Genomic DNA, 21,152 nt, shown 5'->3' with positions numbered 1-21,152 from the left:
CTCTGTGGGAGCCCTAGAATCAAAAGGGTTCAAAATCATTGCAGAAAATGGAGTGATGAGAGTATGCTCCGGTGCACTAGTGGTAATGAAGGCTAATCGGAAGAATAATAATATGTACCGCTATCGTGGCAGTACAGTTATTGGGACAGCGACAGTGACATCCAGTGACGACAAAGAGGCAGAAGCAACCAAGCTATGGCACATGCGCTTGGGACATGCTGGAGGAAAATCCTTGAAAACTCTATCAGATCAAGGATTGTTAAAAGGAGTAAAGGCTTGCAACTTGGAGTTTTGTGAGCATTGTGTTAAAGGGAAACAGACAAGGGTTAAATTTGGTACAGCGATCCATAATACTAAAGGCATTTTGGATTATGTACACTCTGATGTTTGGGGTCCTTCCAAAACACCTTCATTGGGTGGGAAGCACTATTTTGTAACCTTTGTTGATGATTTTTCTCGAAGAGTGTGGGTGTATACAATGAAAAACAAAGATGAAGTGCTGGGAATTTTTCTCAAATGGAAGACGATGGTGGAGAATCAAACAGGCAGGAGGATCAAGTGTATTCGCACAGACAATGGAGGTGAATACAAAAATGATCATTTCAATAAGGTCTGTGAAAATGATGGCATCGTCCGACACTTCACTGTTAGACATACACCACAACAGAATGGAGTGGCAGAACGTATGAACCGGACCTTGCTGGAGAAGGTACGGTGTATGTTGTCCAATGCTGGCTTGGGCAAAGAATTTTGGGCTGAGGCAATTACATATGCATGCCACCTCATTAATCGTCTACCATCTGCTGCTATTGATGGCAAGACACCATTTGAAAAATGGTATGGAAAGCCTGCTGTAGATTATGACTCTTTGCACGTGTTTGGCTCAACTGCATATTATCATGTGACAGAGTCAAAATTGGATCCAAGGGCAAAGAAGGCTATTTTTATGGGAATTACTTCTGGAGTCAAAGGATATCGCTTATGGTGTCCTATGACAAAGAAAGTAATATTCAGCAGGGATGTTACCTTTGATGAATCTGCTATGGTAAATAAGGTAACAGAAGATACCAAACAAAATGAAGGTGCTTCTAAGCAGGTGGAGTTTGAGGGAAAATTTATTTTTCCTACACAAGAAGCAGAGGAGGAAACAAATGAAGATTACCCTCTGGAAGGAGAGCCAGTAGAGGAGATTCCAACTCAGGAACCTCAACAACAACTTGAATCAATAGCAACCAGCAGGCCAAAAAGAACAATAACGAAACATGTTCGTCTCATAGAGACGGTTGCTTGTGCAACCTCAATTGTAGCTGATGATGTTCCTACCACTTATAAAGACGCAGTCCAAAGTTCAGAAGAAGATAAGTGGAGGATTGCCATGAATGATGAAATACAGTCTCTTCATCAGAATCATACATGGAGATTGGCCAATCTCCCGAAGGGAAAGAAAGCAATTGGGTGCAAATGGGTATTTGCAAAGAAGGAAGGATTTCCTAACCAAGTAGATGTTCGCTACAAAGCAAGATTGGTGGCCAAAGGATATGCTCAAAAGGAGGGAATTGATTACAATGAAGTGTTTTCTCCAGTTGTAAAACATTCCTCCATTAGAATTATGTTGGCTTTGGTAGCACAATTGGATTTGGAACTAGTTCAGATGGATGTAAAAACTGCGTTTTTACATGGAAACTTGGAGGAGGAAATCTACATGACTCAGCCAGAAGGATTCAAAGTTGCTGGAAAAGAAAATATGGTGTGCAAACTTGAAAAATCGTTGTACGGATTGAAACAATCTTCTAGACAATGGTACAAGCGATTTGACGAGTTTATGTTGCGGCAAGGGTACAAGAGAAGCAAATACGATCATTGTGTGTATTTGCACAAGCTTAAAGATGGTTCCTTTGTATATCTTCTCCTATATGTTGATGATATGTTGATAGCTTCCAAGAATTCGGAAGAAATTGATAAGTTGAAGATTCAACTGAAGAAGGAGTTCGAGATGAAGGATTTGGGTGAGGCAAAGAAAATTCTTGGCATGGAGATAATAAGAGATAGACGTTCAAAGAAACTCTGTTTATCTCAGAAAGAATATTTGAAAAGAGTACTACAACGTTTTGGCATAGATGAAAAGACTAAGCCAGTTAGTACTCCACTTGCTCCCCATTTTAAGCTAAGTACTACTATGTCGCCAAAGGATGAAGCTGAACGAGAGTATATGTCAAATGTACCATACGCAAATGCTGTTGGTAGCTTGATGTATGCAATGGTCTGTACGAGACCTGACATTTCACAAGTTGTTGGAGTTATTAGCAGATATATGCACAATCCAGGGAAGGAGCATTGGCAAGCTGTGAAGTGGATTCTACGGTATATTCATAATACTGTAGATGTCGGGTTAGTTTTTGAGCAGGAAGACAATCAGTCTGTAGTTGGATATTGTGACTCAGATTTTGCGGGTGATCTGGACAAACGAAGATCAACTACTGGTTATGTGTTTACTTTTGCAAAGGCACCAGTTAGTTGGAAGTCTACTTTGCAGTCAACAGTTGCTTTGTCTACAACAGAGGCAGAGTATATGGCTATTACAGAGGCTGTGAAGGAGGCAATTTGGCTTCAAGGATTGCTAAAGGAGCTTGGTGTTGAACAAAAAAGTATCACAATCTTTTGTGATAGTCAAAGTGCTATTCAATTGGTGAAGAACCAAGTTTATCATGCAAGGACGAAGCACATTGATGTTCGGTATCATTTCATACGAGAAATTATAGAAGAAGATGGAGTCACAATGAAGAAAATTCATACTACGGAGAATCCTGCTGATATGCTGACAAAAGTGGTGACTGCGGTCAAGTTTCAACATTGTTTGGATTTGATCAACATTGTTGAACACTGAAGATTGAAGATGAAGACACAACCAAAATTTGTTATTGAGAGAAGATTGAAGATGTGGAACTTTGCCAAGGTGGAGATTTGTTGTATGCCAAAACTCCCACATCGGTGGAAGACCAAATTGGTTGGGATTTTTTCCCTATAAAAGGAGGCCTAATGTTTAGGATTTAAACACACCTCTCATTTGCCTTCTTATCTTCTTAAGGCATTTGTATCTTCTCTCTTTAGTATTATTTCACTTGTATTTTTGGAGTGGAATAAAATATTGGTTGTGTCCGAGGAGTAGGCAAAATTGGCCGAACCTCGTAAATTTTGGCGTTCCTTTTATTGTTATTTTATTGTTTTATTTATTATTTGGTGGCTGTCATAATTTTTGGTATAGTAGTTGTGACTTATTCACACTATATACATTTGACTTCCGCAACACTTAGTAGAGGCTTTCTCAAATATTTTCCAAAAATACATGCTATGTGAGATTTGAACCTTTGACCTCTTAGAGCAAAAAGAGTAAAGACAATTTGTGTTGAGTGATGTCATTTTTTTGTACTTGGTCATTTTCACATAGTATTAATACATATTTAGTAAAAAAATCCGACGAAGCGGTATCGTGTGATACACACTTTATTGAACTTGCATCCGCCCCTGCTTAGTGAGATCTATATGTTCCGATTAACCATATCACCCGTTCCTGTTTTACAAACAGTTGGCTGTCCCCACCCGAGAACGTATAGCAATGAGTGACAAGCAGTTGGCTATCCCCATACTTAGTGATGTGTTGTTTTTGAGAGAATACTATAAATATACAAAACTCAGGTGTAGAATGCAGTTTAAGGATAAAACATGATGGAAAGAATAGACAGAAGTCCTTATTATACATGCCATAAGTCGCAAATGCAACAAATGCAATTTATTACGTTAAATTGCACTTGCCTAATGCGATTTATAAGTCACATGCAATAAACTTGTGTTTGCTAATAGAAACGTCTAAGTTTTTCCTATTTTAGATTCCTGTTTGGATTCTTATTCATTACATATAAATTTTCTTATCAAAATTTTAGCTTTCATTTGTGATTCTGCAATAGATAATGAAATTAAAGAAAGTTCCTCCTAATGCAGCGCAAATGAGTTATTCTTCAATGTATCACATATTTATTAACGGTCTAAAAAATCCAACAAGTACTATTGAGTATACATATACAGTATGAATTTTTATATTTATGAAAAGAAAATCGATAATCATTAATCATCCAAGGGGTTAACTTCCAAGGAAAAACCATTTTTCGTAAAGTCAGTCCCTAACGGAGAATTATAAATGAAAAGTTAAATTTTAAAAAAGAAAATTTTATGTAATTACAAGAAGTCTAAAACGGGATATTGAGAATGGAGAAACGGAGACATAAATGGAATTAGACAAATGTGGCTTATAAATCGTATAAATCACGCGCCGACACTCTGGGAAATAAATTCAGAAAAAAGAGAAATGGCCAGTGAGGTTGCTGATCAGACCCTCTCAGCTCCGACATTCTTCGTGGCCGTACACGTCGGCGCGTGTTTTCTCTGTGTTAATGATCTGTTATAAGTCAGCAGAATTAATGCAGTTTTTTTTTTTTTATTTGAAAGGACAACTCTATATTCTTTTTATATGTTGAGGTGCATGGTATAAAATGGTCTGTAATATTCTTATTAATTGTGTACTTAAAAATTCTTGCTAATTGTGAAATAATTGAAAAGCTCAATAATTATGAAAACTTCTTTATTTCATGTAATGTGGATACTTATATAATTAGCTCTTTTCACTGGAAATCTGAGATCCTAGATCTTGGTGAACGGCTTAATAAGTTTTTGTCTAGCAGAGAGCAACCTTTACACCACATGGCCAACCATAATTTTTTTTTTTTTTGTTGTTGTAGTTTTAACTACTCCTTTGTTCCATCTATGTCAGGTAATTGACTAATCATGGAGTTAGGATGTCCGCTTTTTTGATAACGGAAAATCCTCGAGGGCCAGTTGGAACGTGGTTCGAAACTCGGTGGAGAATGGGGCAACCCCTTAAACTTTCTCACTTAAATACTAGATTTTTGTGTGTGGTAAGGTTCGAATCGTGCCGTGCACCTAAACCACATCATGAATTGCGCTCTTATCATTGAACCAAGCCCAAGGGCTATGGAGTTAATATGTTAGATTTGACTTAAATGTTAGTGTATTAGTTATAATAAAAGAAATATCATGGTTGGAAAATTAGGTTGATAGAGAAACATCACATCGAAGTTTAAACTTCGATGTTAGAAGTGTACCCATATTGGTAGGGAAGTGGGTTGTCGCCTCATGAGTTAGCTTGTGGAGTTGAGTTAGGGCAAGGTCCATTTTCTTAACATGGTATCAGAGCCAAATCCCATTCTTCTTGTTGTATTTTCCAATGTGCACAGGTTGGACCCCGATATTATGTTGTCAAAGCTCTAATTGTCCAGGTCTTGGCTTGTCCGCGAGGGGGGCGGGGGTCGTTTTTGTTGTTGAGTCAGGTCCATTGTTTATTTTCTTAAGAGAGTAGTTTAATGAATCTGAATTCCGGAAATTTTTTAAAGTTGTATAGAAATGGATTGGTGTTGAACTTTTTGGGGCGTCCTATAATCGAAAGATGTCATATAAATTACGATGAAGGGAGCATTTATGTCTATTTTTGGTGGCACCACATCTCTTTACGGGTTTGTCTCTGGTGTTTAACCTTTTCCACCCAATTCTAACATCAGGAGTTTCTCCTCTTTAGGAGGAATTAAACAATCTTCATCACATGTGCAGCCAGAATGCTGGATGATGTATGTACCACACATGTTTCACATTATATTAGTCGTTTTGTATGGATGTCATCAGTTATTGTCAGATGGTGTGTCAAGTCAGAAATTGCTTCTGTCCAGTTACTGCTATGTCAATAGTGAATGACACCCACCACCCATTCAGCATCATGTCATAATCAAAAGCAACAAGTTTCCACTATTCACATTAACTATTTGTGGAGCTAATTGGTTATCCACCACATTCCACTTTCCTTCTTTCTTTTTTATCTATATTTTTAATCTTAATTGCCTCCTACTATGTTTTAGTTTTTCATGGTTAAAATTTTTCTTCAAATTTCAACTTCTAGGTTAAGGATAATTTCATTTTTAGGGTAAAATTGTTAATACACATTCTTCTGCTGTTGCTCCAAAATCGAGGTTGTCGATAACACTTTTTACCAGTGGGGAGACTCTATATCATTAGAGGGGAAGTGCTTAGCATTCTCTAAGCTATAAGGGAGGTCTCTTGAATTTTAATCACTTAAATGGGAGGTCTATGTGCTTAATCTAAATATTCATTTTTCCTGAACTTGATTTGAAGTGTACTATTTATTTGTCATATGGAAACAGTGGCTTGTGACTGGGAAGGCAAGTACCCAGTGGAAAAGATACAAAGCAATGCTTCATGATGCCAAAGTTGGTAATGATGCTCTTGACTTAAAGATGACACATCTTAAAGAGACTAATGCAATATCTGGTAAGTTGTAGCATATTGTTGTCCAAAATCTTTTGACTTTGATATGGCTACTTATTCTCTATGTTTTAGATTTTCCTTGGATTTCCTTAATACGTCTAATTATCGTGATGTGTGAAGGGTTAGTGAGTGGATAAAAATTACTATTTCGAGTTCTCATGAACGGACATTACATATTATGAGGTCTCAAGTATCCCATTTTTGCATTTACTTAACATTAGACGTATCGTAAACCCCTCTAATAAGTTGTATCCTTAGTTGTTACTTTGTAGTATGTGCCCATAAAAGTTGTATATTCCAGTATATGAAACATTCCCTTGCTATACAATCTGTAGAGTCTAAAGCTTATGGGATCATCGAAGTATTGTGCTTTAGGCTGCTAGATGACTATACAATTTATATTCTCAAGTTGACTGAATTGACTGGAGACACTTGTCCTCTGATTGAGTATTTTTGTCATCAGAAGTGACACTGATCTTCTGCAGGCTACATAGATACTACAGGAGCATAATATATATGCATTTTAATGTAGTAGACAATTGCATAGTTACAAGGTATGACCAAATTCAATGCTCCCATATAATCACTATTTCCTTGTTGGCATATTCTACTTGGCCGGACCATCTTGTTTTCCAGTAATTTTTCATGTCATGAAATATTTTGTTTTTTTGGTTGATTCCCTCTCCCTCTCTGCCTCTCTCTGTGTGTGTGTGTGTGTGTCTATCTCATATATGTTTGCATTCTTTTTCACAAGTAGAGGGCCAACCATGTGATCAGTTGTGGGGAAATGGAGTTGGTGATGCGTTAGATGAAGACTTGATTTCGGACACAGTTGGCGTTATCTGTCTCGATTCAGAAGGACATATAGCTTGTGGAGCCTCTAGTGGTGGTATAGCATTGAAGGTGATGCTTCTAGAAATGACATGAACTTGTAGCTTTTGCAGTAATTGTTTTTCTGCCCAACTTCTGCATTTTCCTGGTATACTGATACGCTGTATGAGCATGTTTGAATTTATGCACTTCAAGGTTTCACGGTAGAAGGATTGTGACTGGTGCAGCTTCATCTGGGTGTTAGATACTTCAGTTGGGGTGTGTGTGTGTGTGTTTGGGGGGGGGGGTGTGTTCTGAATTTAGGCTTTAATTTTTATGTGATAGCCTTTGTGAATTTAAGATTATCTTAAGTTATTAGAGCCTTCATAATGCCGACTGTTGTTCAAACTGGAAAATAGAAAGTTCTCATTCTGTCGCACTATAAGTGGAAGGTCTTAATTGAACACAACCACAGTACTTGAACAAGGGAGTGTATTGGTCAATGTATATGCCTTTTGGGAAAGAACCAGTTATCCAAATTGATTTTCTTGGTAATTCTGTCTTATTTGTTGGTCAATATTTCAGGCAGTCTTCTCCTTCTGCTTCGCTTTAACGGGTCTCGTCTCTCTATAGTCATTATCGGAATTTCTGACGATTTTCATCAAAAGAAACCAATAAAATATTTGGTCAAATAATAACAATAGCATCTACTACGCCCCGACCTCAAACTAATTGGGGACGCACTATATGAATCTTCTATATCTATTCCGCTTTATTTGGGGAAATCTTGATCCGCAAAAGGTAAAACAATGAAGGAAGAAGAATACAACTTGCATTTGTTAATGGATAAGAGTTCATAGTGGTGGGTAGTGAGCACAGGGCCGTAAAGCTAAGTGATAACAACTCTGAGATCCTTGAGACCATTATGGGCTTTATGAGTGGTTAGTTATGCCTTTTGGCTTGACTAATGCACCCAGCAATTTTATGAGATTGATTAATCATGTTTTTAAGGATTTTCATGGAAAATTTGTGGTGGTTTATTTCGATGGTATCTTGATTTATTCTAAAAATTTTGATGAGCATGCGGAACACCTAAAGCAAGTTTTTGAAGTTTTTAGAAACCAACACCTGTTTGCTAATCTTAAAACTTTTGTGCTGTTGGAACAAATATACATGTATTTGCCTATCTTCTGCTGCTTCTATTTAACTTCTCAGTATATCCTTTTTCTGCACTTTACTCTCCGGTCATACCTGACTGCTTGAAAGGCTTATTTTGTACTTTGACTTTATACAAGCACCATGTACAACAACCACAACAACGGCCCAGTATAATCCCACAAGTGGGGTGTGGGGAGGGTAATATGTACGCAGACCTTACCACTACCCCGAAGGGTAGAGAGGCTGTTTCCAGGAGACCCTCGGCTCAAAAAAAACAACAGGAGCCAAATGAAATAAGACTTCGACATGCTTAATTAGTCAACTCAAACTTCTTTTCCATTTTTTCTTTTCCCCATTTTTATCGTAGGTGGAGAGGAAGGTGCAAAGACTCCTGACAAATGTATTAAGGGGTGCTCCCTTAATACGTATACGATTGCAGAAGAACAGAATAAAATTTTGCCATTTCACATTAAAGAAAAAACTAACCATCTTTTTTCATCTCACGAAGCAACCCAGATGCATATCTTCTCACAATTTGCAAGTAGTACTCAACAAGCACCATGTACGTGAAGATTAAAAACCATGAGATTATTGAAGTAATTAAAAGTTGTATCATGGTTTTGGTTTCTTCGAAGATGTCTGCTTCTGGTTGGCTTTGAATTTCTGTTTTTGTAGCAGTATCCGTACAATCTACTCGGAGTGTAAAGTTTTCTTGATTTCAATGTCTATTATTTCCTTTAGCAAACTTAATTGCTGTGAAACTTTTCCTAGCTCTGATTTATTGTATTTGAAAGAGAAGAGGCCCTTTTCCATTATTTTCTTTATATTGAGCTGGTAAATTTTTTGGGTTGCTTATTTATTCAGCCGTTAAACTTCTAACAGGTAAGTGGGCGTGTGGGTCTAGCAGCAATGTATGGTTCCGGTTGTTGGGCATCGTCAATAGGGCCTTTTGGAGCTCCATTTATTGTGGGATGCTGTGTCAGTGGTGCTGGAGAGCATCTAATGAAAGGATTTGCTGCTCGGGAATGTTGTATTTCATCATCACTGTATGTTTGCCATGCATCTAAGATATTTTCTTTCCCACTTGTCCCCATTATTAGCTATGGCCAATATGATTGTTGAACTCCTTTAGCATTGAAGAAAATTTTGCCTGCAAGATTCGATGTATTTTACTGAACATTAGTGGTCATTGTTGAACTTGAACATGCACATATTAGGTTTCATCTCGCTTTTCGCGCTTGAATTTGATACTGGCCTGTTTCTTTCTGCAGGTCACAAGCTGGTCCATCTTCTGCCTGTAAAAAGGTTTTGCGAACTGTTCAAGAAAACAGCCAATGTGGTGCTGAAAGTAGTGCTGGATTCCTTCTAGTTCAAGCAGAGCCTTCAAGATTAGTAAGATCGTTCCTGTGTTTCTTTATCTTTCTAGTTTCCCCTGCTTCAATCTAAAGGAAAAAAAGATAAAGGAACTACACATTGGCTGGCGATCTGTTGTCCATAGGTTGCAGGTACTTTGGCTAAGCTGGAAACTGTTGAGATTGCAGCTGTTTACTCTTCCTCATCTTTTGGAATAGGTTATTTTGGCAGCTCTATGGATAGGCCTAAGGTATCATACATCTGCGTATTCTCACTTTTTATGCAAACATACACCATTTTTTTTGTGTTTAAAACCGATGGCCCGTAGTTAAATAATTGTTTCTAGGGAGAAAGGTAGGAGTAGCTAGTTTTGATGATATAGGCATAAAGATCGATTATATTGCTTTGATGACAATATGATAAATTTGGAGCTAGTTTTGATTATGGTCCAAGTTGATCACTGAAAATGATAATAGTTGTTTTGGATTTTTCTTTTTTTACTGTTTAATTGCTTTTATCTTATTTCTTATGGACAATACCGCTCGTTAGACAGATATCTGCTTGATTTTTGGAAACCACGAGGGATTAATTATTCATACGTAATGTTTTATTTCTACATTACTTTTGACTTTTGTTAAAATTCATTACTACCAGGAACAGCAGCCAACCGTCGAGCTTAATCAATTTGAACCCAGAAAACTCAGGCTCGAGCTTTAGACTTGGTGATGAGGTTCAAAGATGATATTCCTATCCTGCTCATGAAACACTATATCATACAGTGATCCTCTATAAAAAATCATTACTATTGGTTAACTAAAAGGAACCATCATCATATGAAGAAATAAAAGAAACTAAAAAGAATCATAGACATTGTTAAAATATAGCTTTGCTTTGCTATGTTGAGGAGAAGCTTTTCAAGTTTGCAGATCTTAGTCGTCTTCCCCTTTTTCTGTTCTATAATATACTATTTACGACCATTGTTGCTGCAAAAATGTCACTGATACATGTTTGTATTCAGCATGAGCTTCTACAATTAGTGTACTTCTAATTGTGATCTCCTACAGGTTTCAGTACTTAGGAGTAAAAAGCAGCAAAGTAAAACTGGAATCAATGAGTTTGCAGCAAGAGTTAATCTTGTGACCAAGAAATGATAGTGTTGCAGCAGGAGTGCTGGAGCGGCAATTGGAGAAATTACTTGCCATTTCAACGGTGTCATCATTTAAACTAGTTATATAATCAGCCAAATGCTGAAGATGGAGCAGAACACTCTATTTAAGTCTCAAGATATGGCTGACAACTAAACTGGTAGTTGAGGATTGTTATAGACGTAGTTGAACCAAAAGGAATCAGTGATTCAAATGAAACTAGTGCTAAGAGATTGCTGCAGACATGATGTAGTAGAACTGATTTTTGAATTATGGGAGAAAATGTATTGCTATTTCATAGGAATGTATGAATTATTATTTTTCATATGGAACCTATATATAATAGAGAATACCGTTACCTAATGTGAAGCAAAGAGTGGTATATTGTTTACTTGTATCATTACAGTTCTGTAAAATTAGTAATATAGTGATATAGCTTTTGAAGAAAGTTACAGAAACAGAAATATTCAAACGAGATTGATAACACATTGGAGTACAAACAAGAAGTTTAATTAGCCTATTCATCAGACCAAGTTATATCCAACTCCCCCCATTCGTTCATAGGCACATGTAAATCTCTCCAAACTGCTTGTGAAGCTATAACAAGGTTATTAGGACAAGGTGGTTGATAATCATGTTTCTCATCACAACCCATGGTTGAGTCACACTCATCCACAACCATGGCTTTTACACTTATTCCATTATTAGCATTTATTGTAATGTTACTAAGGCACCTTCCTCCTCCATTGTACCAACCAGTGGAAAGAGCTACAACATGTGTATGATCAGAATGATACTTGTTATCACATTTTGATGGTCCATATCCATCTCCACCCTTTTCAAAACTATCCAATGTGAGAACTGCCTTGGTACTCTTCTTAGAAACTGGGGGTGAACATTTGTAAGTAGTATAGACTTTGCCTTTGATGCAACATATGTCATCATCTTCAATGTTACAGTGCCCCGTCGGCGGCTTTTTCGCCTTTATCTTGCTGCTAGGATTGCAGGTTGGCAATCTTGCATCTGTGGGACAAGAAAGAGTAGCTAGAACGAGTAACACAATAAGAGATGTAGTACCAAATCTAAAGTTCTTCATGATCTCTCTCTCTATTCTTAGTTATAAAATCTTTGGTTTCTGAATAATGGAGAGCTAGCTGGTTAGTCTATATAATTAATGTTTGGTCAGATAAAACTCCAAGGTTGTGTTCATCAAATTCCAATATCCTCTAAGTTTTTCGTACGTTAAAAAAATGGCCCGTCTAGATTGTAACTTCTCTTGAGCTGCCGTACACAGATTCCTATAGGCATGTATTTTCTCATGACAAAAAGACAACATATAATTTGATTCGAAAACAAATTAGGAACCAAAAATGGTCTCCATCAGCTTAACGAAGATGTCATGGCATTTAGCGACTGTTGTCTTCTGCCGTCCGCCATAGGACTTGTACATTGAACGCCTACTCTATCACAATGCTCTCTTGAAACAAAATTATTTCTAAAACTTGGAATCTCAATCCTAGGTCCTTTAATTTGGTTATATTTTACAGTTCCTAGACGTGTGTAATATAAAGGGGAAAAGGAGAAAGGGAGAGAATAGAGTGAAAAAGGACAGTCGCCACCAATAATATTGTTGTAGGTTGCCGTCCCTAAGTAGCGACCTGCATAAGATCTATTTTGTGGCCGTATTTATTTACTTTTTATGGCAAGCTTAGTCGCTAAACTCTAATAATAACAATGCGACGGGGAGGATGCACATTTCCAAGCCTTGCAGAAATTTTTTACAAAAATTATATGTAAAATAAAAAAAAAGGTCTCCATTAGCCAACGTATTTTCTATGATAAAATTAACACTGTAGTAAAATGACAACGGGGAAATTACAATAATACTGCTATAATATTATTTGTAAGCAAATACGCGAATTGACTTGAGTCGTGTTGAGCACTATCCTAAGAAACTATTTAAGCAGTGTGAAATGTCTCTCCAAGATTAAAAAAACTTACCTCTATTTTAGAAGATACATGAATCAACAAAATATTAAATTACAAGCCCAACTATTTAAAAAAGAGGAACAAAAGAAAATAGACTACTGAATTTTGAGAAAGAAAGACAACAAAATAAGCTAGTGAAGAATGAAAAACCAAGGAAAGTTGCTGATGATTTTGCCTAAGTTGATTGCGTATTTATAGGCTTTAAAAGAGATTTGAAGCATGATAAGTGTATGACACTTGTCTTGAATTTTCCATGCAATTGCCACTTTTCATACTTTTTTTGTCACTTATCATAGGCTTCTAGAATGGCTAAGACATTTGTCATTTAGGCTTTGAAATATAGCCACAAATACTTCATAGAATAATCTGCTTTCAACAACTCACTTTAGCATTTGTTATTGCTAGAGAACTTTAGGAAATCAGGTTTTTCGGTGTTTCTATGGCGACTAAAGCAGTCGCCACCAATAGTAGTGCCATATAGCCGCATTTCCGATTAGCGACGTACACAAAATCTATTTTGTCGCGCACTTTTCACCTTTTGTGGCGATTTTAATCTCCACAAAAGCTAATAAAAGCCTTGGCACAATTTTCCAATCCTAACGGAACTGCTAAATTTCGTCCGAATGTCACAACATACCATTCGGATAACACACCGGTGGTTGCACTCTCAACGGGTTGGTTCAGTGGCGAAAAGAGGTGTATGAAGAATATTACAATCTTTGGCAACAGAAAGCAAACGGATGCTATGGTTGTCAGATCTTCTTTTTACACCCTGAAGGGGATATAAAAGAGTTTTTCCAATTTAAGTGATATTATTTGAAATGAAATTATTTTATTTAATTTCTCAGAGTCGCAACTTGAAATATTTTAATTGGTGTCCCAAGTTACCAGTTTATTTTAAATCCCAAATCGAGGAAAATTTCGACTTTCCTTTTGAAGTCTGCGAACTAGAAATTCTGAATAAGGAATTCTGTTAACCCGGGGAAGGTGTTAGGCTTCTCCGGATTCCGTGGTTCTAGCACGGTCGCTTAAACTATTATAATTGGCCTATTATCTGATTTCAATACATGTTTTAACCTATGATGTATTCTCAAACTATTAAACCGCTTTTAATTATTTTTAGGAAGATTCAACGTTATTTAAAACACGCCTTGAACCACGCCACATGAAATGCACCCGCGATCCACGACATGTTTTATTTAACGTTGTTGAGAATTGGAGTTGAGTCACATGAAATGCACACCCGAGTTTAAGGAAATTAATTTAAATAGCGTCCCTAAAGGAACTACACACTTTCAAGTTAATGACAAGGTTTGAGAGGGCCATGGAAAATTCAACTAATGACACACCTCGATTTCTAAAGGGTTAAACTTAATTAAGTGAGGGCCATGATTTTTTGGGATTTTATTCGGCATGGCACACCTCGAATTATTCTATTAAAAGGGTTTCTAAATTTAGTTTCGAGAGCCATAAATTATATATTGGGCTAATATGGCACACCTCAAACTAATTAATTAAAGACTAAGAGCATATGAATTTTACTTTTAAGTGAATGGTTTAAACTAACTTAATCATTAACAAACTAGCATTAAAAGAAGTCGGGTATTCAATTATTTGGAAAGCCTAAACCTGCGGTAGGCCCAAGTGCCATTTGTGAAATTACATGGCAAAACCAAAAGAGAGCCCAAATCGAGAGCAGAATTGACAAGAGCATTTTGGTCTAAATGGGCTAAGACAATGGCCTAGCTGTGAGGCTTTTTGCAAGAGTCTGCACTGAAACAGTCACAAAAATCTCTGAAGATTCATCTAATTTTCAATAAAATCACGCAGGGAAATGAAATAAACACGCTTAAACTGAAACGCCTAGCCTAAGCCATGGGCTATTCTTCTTAGGCCTATGTTTGGCCTCATTCGAGGCCCATCGGCCACATTACCTCATACCAACCCAAATTTGCTTTACACATTTTAACACAAACTGAAACCCAATATGAATACCATGCTGCAATGTTCAGCCTTATTACAACTCAACATAATTGATCTCTACTATCAAAACGTAATGGAGTTCAGTTTTTATTCAAAAAACACTTAACATGATTTCAAAAGATATGCACATACTTAATGATATAGATTCAACTGAAAGTTTTCAACAACGACCCATAGCCTTTAAGTTCATTCATCTTTAAAGGAGAAAACTCGAAACAGACTAAATCATTTGTGAAGAATAACCTGAAATTGAATATCACTAAGAATGCAACATCTTACTCAAAAGAAAACCTAAAATGGTATTAACTATCTCACATTGAGCTCATGCATGACAATACAACTATCCAAAATTCAGGAGAAAGGATTCAAAACAAGCTGATATTACAAGCACAAATAAGAGTCCAAATACAACCCTCAACATAAGTCTCAAATGTTCATGGCATAACATCACTTTTTAGCATGCTAAAACAGAAGAAATGAATTAACAAGTTGAATGAAAAAACAAGAGAAAGCATTGAGTTCGAGTAAATGTGGAGATCTTCATTTCTTCAAGCCAAACGAGTCATTCTTACATGTTCAGAATCAGAGATATGTACCTGAGTACAACAAATAAACAACACAACAGCCTGAGTTTATGAAGAAACAGTAGTAGTAACTCAACAAGAGGGGAAGCAACAACAGTAACTCCAGCAAAACCAAACAGCAACAAACCAAACTTTTAAACCATTTTGAACCCAGAATAAACAACCATTATTGAGGAAAGTTCGACTATGGAAATTTGAGAAAGAAATAGGAAACCAGAACCAGATTCTTCACCAAAATTGTAAGGAATTTTCATAACTTTGGACTCAGCCGTTTCTAATAATTTTCAGTGTTCTTAGTCTCCAAAATCTGAATTGATTAAGAAGTAAGAGCCTTTTATAGATATCAACTAGGGCAGCAGAAATGAGTCAAGTTATTTTTCACTTACCCTTTTCAAATTTTTATTTTTGCTATTGAATCCTTAATTAAAAAATCTGGTTTCTAAAACAGTCCCAAACCCACCTTCCTAGAAATTTCCTAAGTCAGCTATTGAAGATTCTCCTACTTAAAATCCCCAAACTAACCTTGTAAACCCTGTTAATTACCCTTAAGACCTCATGGGTCAAATTGACCCAACCAAACAAAACAGACCTAGGCTTGCAAAGACCCAGGCCAATCCCTTCTTTTGGGCCTTTGATTCACAGAGCCTCAATTCAATCAAAAGCCAAGCTCATAAAATTAATGAGCTAACCGGAATTGCCCAAAAGAAAATCAGAAAACCTTTGAAATGAAACCAAAACAAAAAAAAGGAAAAGGAACTAATTAAGAACCAAAACAGAACAACTAAACTTGCTATTAATCTAATCATGCAACAAAACACCGATTAAAAATGAAAACATAATAAATACAAAGAAAAGAAGAGACAGAAAGAGATGAAGATGAGAACTAAAAATGAAAAAATGAAGAAAAGAAAAGCAAACATAAAAAGAAAAAGTACCTAAGAGGACGTTTGGACAGTGGAGGTCGAAAATCTCTTCAACACCTTCAATTTTAGCCGATATTGACATTAATGGGAACACACGAATAACATCAATTTCCACCCTAATCCTTCAGTGAAATTTGACGATTTGGGAGTTTTGGGAATTTAGGGTTTCAAACTTTGATTCAAGATTTGAAGGGCTCTGTGATGATTTTAAGGAAAAAGGTATTGGTTTTGGTATGAGGGGTCAAAGGGGATGCTAGGGTGTGAATTTTGGAACGGATTGGAGTGGTGTAGGGCTGCACCGCCACCAGAGAAGGTGAAGCATTTTGGGGCAGCGCTCTAGGGTTCTTGAGGGAGATGAGAGACAGGAGTAGTACGATATACTAGGTTAATGGGGGGTTTCAGACACTCTTAAAGGGAATGGGGAAATAACTTGGGGCCGTTGGATCAGATGGAATGGAGGGCACAGATTGGATCTAGATAATTGCCCCTCTTTTCTCGGAGACACGAAGGATTTTCGGGCAAAGATAAAATGAGCAATTATGAGGGATTTTTGCCCATTTGAAACCCCATGATAAGCATTTTGAAAAAGTGTGACCGAACCTTACTTCAGAGGTTGCCTACATATCCTTGGCTATAAAGGAATCAGGTTAGTGTAGTTCTGGAAGTTTCGGTAGCTGGGACTACCTGGAAGCTGTGATTTCACTGTTGTTGCTGCTGCTACTGCTTGCTGAACTCCTTATTACACCAAAAATGGAATAAAAAAGAAAAGCTAAACTATCTAAGCCTATCAATTACGAGTTACAAGATTCCTATCTATAAATCTCTTGAAGCTTGATCTTGAGTCTTGGCTGGTTCTTGCTGCAGACTCCGATCTGAATCTTGATGCTCATCAGCTGTAGGTGCTGGTTCCTTCTTCAGATTTTCGGATCAAGGCGAGACATGCGAAGCTTGTGACTCAATCATATCTTGAGCAGTACACATCCTTCTCCACTTCAGCACTTTGAGTTCATTTCTTTTTGCTCTTTTTCTTCTTTTCTTTATTTTGGATTGAGACTCATTCTTTTGGTCGTCTCGAACTCTGTGCCTCGAGGTCAAACCTGCACAGACACCAAAGCAAGAAAACAAACAAAATTTTCTACCCCAATTTTCACTAGGAAAATTTCGTGAGTTATTGTAACCAAAACCCTACACTATCACTCTACTGAAAGCAATAAAGTAAGGATCATGTGTCTCTAGGAGAAAGAGATTAGGAAGTGGAGCCTTATATCTATAAAAATTCAACTAGGGAGTGGATACCCTATGTTGGCGAAAAGCGACTAGGGGATGGAGACGCTATGTCTAAAAATAATCTCAACTAGAGATTGGAGACCCTATATTGGGAAAAGGCGCTAGGGTATGGAGACCCTATGTCTAAAAATAATCTCAACTAGGGATTGGAGACCCTATGTTGGCAAAACGTGACTAGGGGATGGAGACCCTATGTCTAAAAAATCTCAACTAGGGGTTGGAGGCCCTATGTTGGCAAAAGGCGACTAGGGGATGGAGACCCTATGTTTAAAAAATCTCAACTAGGGGTTGGAGACCCTATGTTGGCAAAAGTCAACTAGGATATGGAGACCCTATGTCTAAAAATCTCAACTAGGGGTTGGAGACCCTATGTTGGCAAAAAGGCGACTAGGGGGTGAAGATCTTATGTCTAAAAATCTCAACTAGGGATTGGAGACCCTATGTTGGCAAAAGGCGACTAGGGGATGGAGACCCTATGTTGACAAAAGGCGACTAGGGGATGGAGATCCTATGTCTAAAAAATCTCAACTAGGGGTTGGAGACCCTATGTTGGCAAAAGACGACTAGGGGGTGGAGACCCTATGTCTAAAAATTTCAACTAGGGGTTGGAGACCCTATGTTGGCAAAAGGCGACTAGGGGATGGAGACCCTATGTCTAAAAATCTCAACTAGGGGTTGGAGATCCTATGTTGGCAAAAGGCGACTAGGGGATGGAGACCCTATGTCCAAAAAATCTCAATATGTTGGCAAAAGGCGACTAGGGGATGGAGACCCTATGTCTAAAAAATCTCAACTAGGGGTTGGAGACCCTATGTTGGCAAAAGGTGACTAGGGCAAAAGACGACTAGGGGATGGAGACCTTATGTCTAAAAATCTCAACTAGGGGTTGGAGACCCTATGTTGGAAAAAGACGACTACAGGATGGAGACCCTATGTCTAAAAAATCTCAACTACGGGATGAAGACCCTATGCCTAAAAAATCTCAACTAGGGGTTGGAGACCCTATGTTGGCAAAGGCGACTAGGTCATGGAGATCCTATGTCTAAAAATCTCAACTAGGGGTTGGAGACCCTATGTTGGCAAAATGCGACTAGGGGATGGAGATCCTATGTTTAAAAATAATCTCAACTAGGGGTTGGAGACCCTATGTTGGAAAAGCGTAAAAGATTGAGATTGGGGATTCTAAACTACCATTTTTGTTTGAATTTTATTCTTATTTCTTTTTTTCATCTTGTTTTCCTTTTTTTTATTTCATGGAATGAGTAAATACGGGAAAAAAAACTTGGAGAGGACTTCCCTTTTTATGGATTGTTGCTGCAAAGTTGTTTCTAGCACTTGCACATTTCTTTTTTCTCCTTTTTTTTGTTGCACCTGCTTCTAGCACGGTTGCTTTGGATTGCACCTGTTTCAAAATTTTCAAACAAAGAACAATTGTTAGTTTGAAACGGTGGTTGGTTTTGTGGCCTTGACTGTTTTTGATCACTTTATCTCGGCCCAACTCTTTTGGTGAAAACCTCTGTTGCTTGTTGGCTTTTCTAAAAACTGATCTTTCTTCTAAAACCGAGGAACTAAACTTTTCCAAAATTTCTCATGATGGTTCACCCGTATGGGGCTTTGGCCCTTTCAACTTATTCTGCCTCTATGGGCACTTGGCTTTGGATTTCTTTCGTTTTCAATAACTTTGATCTCGGAGCATCAGCCATCATGGCCAGTCAAGATCGACTTGATGCACCTGCTGAGGCTGGGTACTTTTCTTTGGACTTGGTTTTTATTACGTAGAACCCTATAAAACCAATCTTGTCACCTTTTCTTTGTATTAGCTTCGGAACAAAGTTAGACCAAAAGGGATTCAAAGAAAAGTAAACAAAGGACAAGAATTTGAATTTAAGGAGAAGTGTCCCTTTCGGGGGAGGAAAGAAGGACTTATCTGGAGTGCATGCAGACTTCAATAGACATGACATGCTTCTTGGACTGGATACTCGATCTGCAAAACTATCCAACTTCTCATAAACCCATTGTGATCCATGTTTTAAAAATCGAGAAACCTTTCCAAGACCCTTTTAGTACCAATGGTGGTGAAGGTTTTCTTCTTTTCGATCAACGGTGTCCTTTGCGGGTTTTCGCCATCATTTCTCTTCTCACCGTTGCCTTATAGTGCTCTTTACGAGTTTTCACTAACAAGACTCTCTCATTTTTCAGTTTCTCTGCTCACCATTGCCTCACGGTGCCCGTAGGTTTTCACCAATAAGACTCTCTCATTTTATTTTTCCCATCTTGATTGCATCGGATCCAAACAACTGCGTTCTCCGATTTTGAACACCTTTCCCCGATTGATCGGAAGGACTTGAACAAGATTTGGGTAAAAAAACTTGGGTCGAATTACAACTTTGGAACCGTTCAGGCGGGATCATCGCCGAACCATTATAACATCTTCCCCAGTTTCACTTTCTGGGGAAATTAGATTTTGTTTTGGTATGACTGAACCCCAGAGAGAGGCTGCCTACATATCCTTTTGGAATCAAGTGGAACGTAGTTCAGGGCAACATTTTGTTTTGTTGTTTTTTAGACATCTTCAAGTTCCAAAGAGGGTAATGAAAGGAAGGTAACCGACTCAAAGGGTTACCAAAGGATTGTAGTGTTTGTGGTAGTGAGAATGAAAGCCTTCGTCATCCCAATAGGGTAATGATGTTGCTGCAGAAGTATTAAACATAGTACCATTTGATTGCGTCTGTATTTACAACTGTTTCAAAGTCATTTCTTTCAATGTATCCCAGATATAATGCCCCCTTTGGCAATAATTTTCTAATAACGTATGGGCCTTTCCAGTTAGGAGAAAACTTTCCTTTTGCTTCCTGATGATGGGGAAGAATACGCCTTAAAACGAGTTGCCCCACTTCAAAATTTTTAGGCCGCACTTTCTTGTTGTAGGCACGGGCCATTCTTTGTTGATACAACTGCCCGTGGCAGACTGCGGCCATTTGCTTTTCATCGATTAGGGTTAACTGTTCTAGGCGGGTTTTGACCCACTCACTGTCTTCAATTTCAGCTTCAACAATGATCCTAAGAGAAGGGATTTCAACTTTTGCGGGTATTACAACTTAAGTGCCATAAACCAAAAGATACGGGGTGCTCCGACTGATGTGCGCACAGTAGTGCGATATCCCAACAGTGCAAACAACAACTTTTCATGCCACTACCTGGAACTTTGAATCATCTTTCTCAAAATCTTTTTGATGTTCTTGTTTGCTGCTTCGACGGCACCATTGGCTTTGGGCCGATAAGGAGTAGAATTTTGATGCGTGATCTTAAACTGCTCACATATCTCCCTCATCAAGTGACTATTCAAGTTTGCAAAATTATCTGTAATAATAGTTGTAGGGATACCGAACGACATATGAGATTGGAGTGCACGAAGTCTACCACAACTTTCTTGGTGAAAGATTTGAGAGTAATTGCTTCAACCCACTTTGTGAAGTAGTCGATAACGACCAATATGAATCTATGCCCATTTGAAG

General features: G+C 37.7%; 2 protein-coding genes across 3 annotated transcripts; one reads left to right on the top strand and one right to left on the bottom strand.

The window, feature by feature from the left end:
* Nucleotides 1-4,901: 4,901 nt before the first annotated feature.
* On the top strand, nucleotides 4,902-11,234 carry LOC104235637 (putative threonine aspartase). Of its 2 annotated transcripts, XM_070174145.1 has the most exons (7): nucleotides 5,596-5,693; nucleotides 6,282-6,408; nucleotides 7,160-7,308; nucleotides 9,256-9,419; nucleotides 9,645-9,765; nucleotides 9,872-9,976; nucleotides 10,791-11,234. In XM_070174145.1, exons 1-7 carry the CDS (start codon nucleotides 5,682-5,684, stop codon nucleotides 10,875-10,877), a joined length of 765 nt encoding a protein of 254 aa, XP_070030246.1. In that variant the 5' UTR covers nucleotides 5,596-5,681; the 3' UTR covers nucleotides 10,878-11,234. The 2 variants fall into 2 exon arrangements, with proteins under 2 accessions (XP_070030247.1, XP_070030246.1); XM_070174146.1 differs by lacking the exons at nucleotides 5,596-5,693; nucleotides 10,791-11,234 and adding an exon at nucleotides 4,902-4,967 and having other exon boundaries at nucleotides 9,645-9,976.
* A 133-nt stretch (nucleotides 11,235-11,367) lies between these two features.
* LOC104235641 (kiwellin-1-like) lies at nucleotides 11,368-11,967 on the bottom strand. Its single transcript, XM_009789450.2, has one exon. The coding sequence runs from the start codon at nucleotides 11,965-11,967 to the stop codon at nucleotides 11,389-11,391; it is 579 nt and encodes a 192-aa protein (XP_009787752.1). The 3' UTR covers nucleotides 11,368-11,388.
* Between the last annotated feature and the right edge of the window lie 9,185 nt (nucleotides 11,968-21,152).

This window comes from Nicotiana sylvestris, chromosome 5 (assembly GCF_000393655.2).
Source record: "Nicotiana sylvestris chromosome 5, ASM39365v2, whole genome shotgun sequence".
NCBI lineage: Eukaryota > Viridiplantae > Streptophyta > Magnoliopsida > Solanales > Solanaceae > Nicotiana > Nicotiana sylvestris.
The sequence above is the reverse complement of the archived record's forward strand: the minus strand, read 5'-3'. Positions and strand labels throughout refer to the sequence as shown.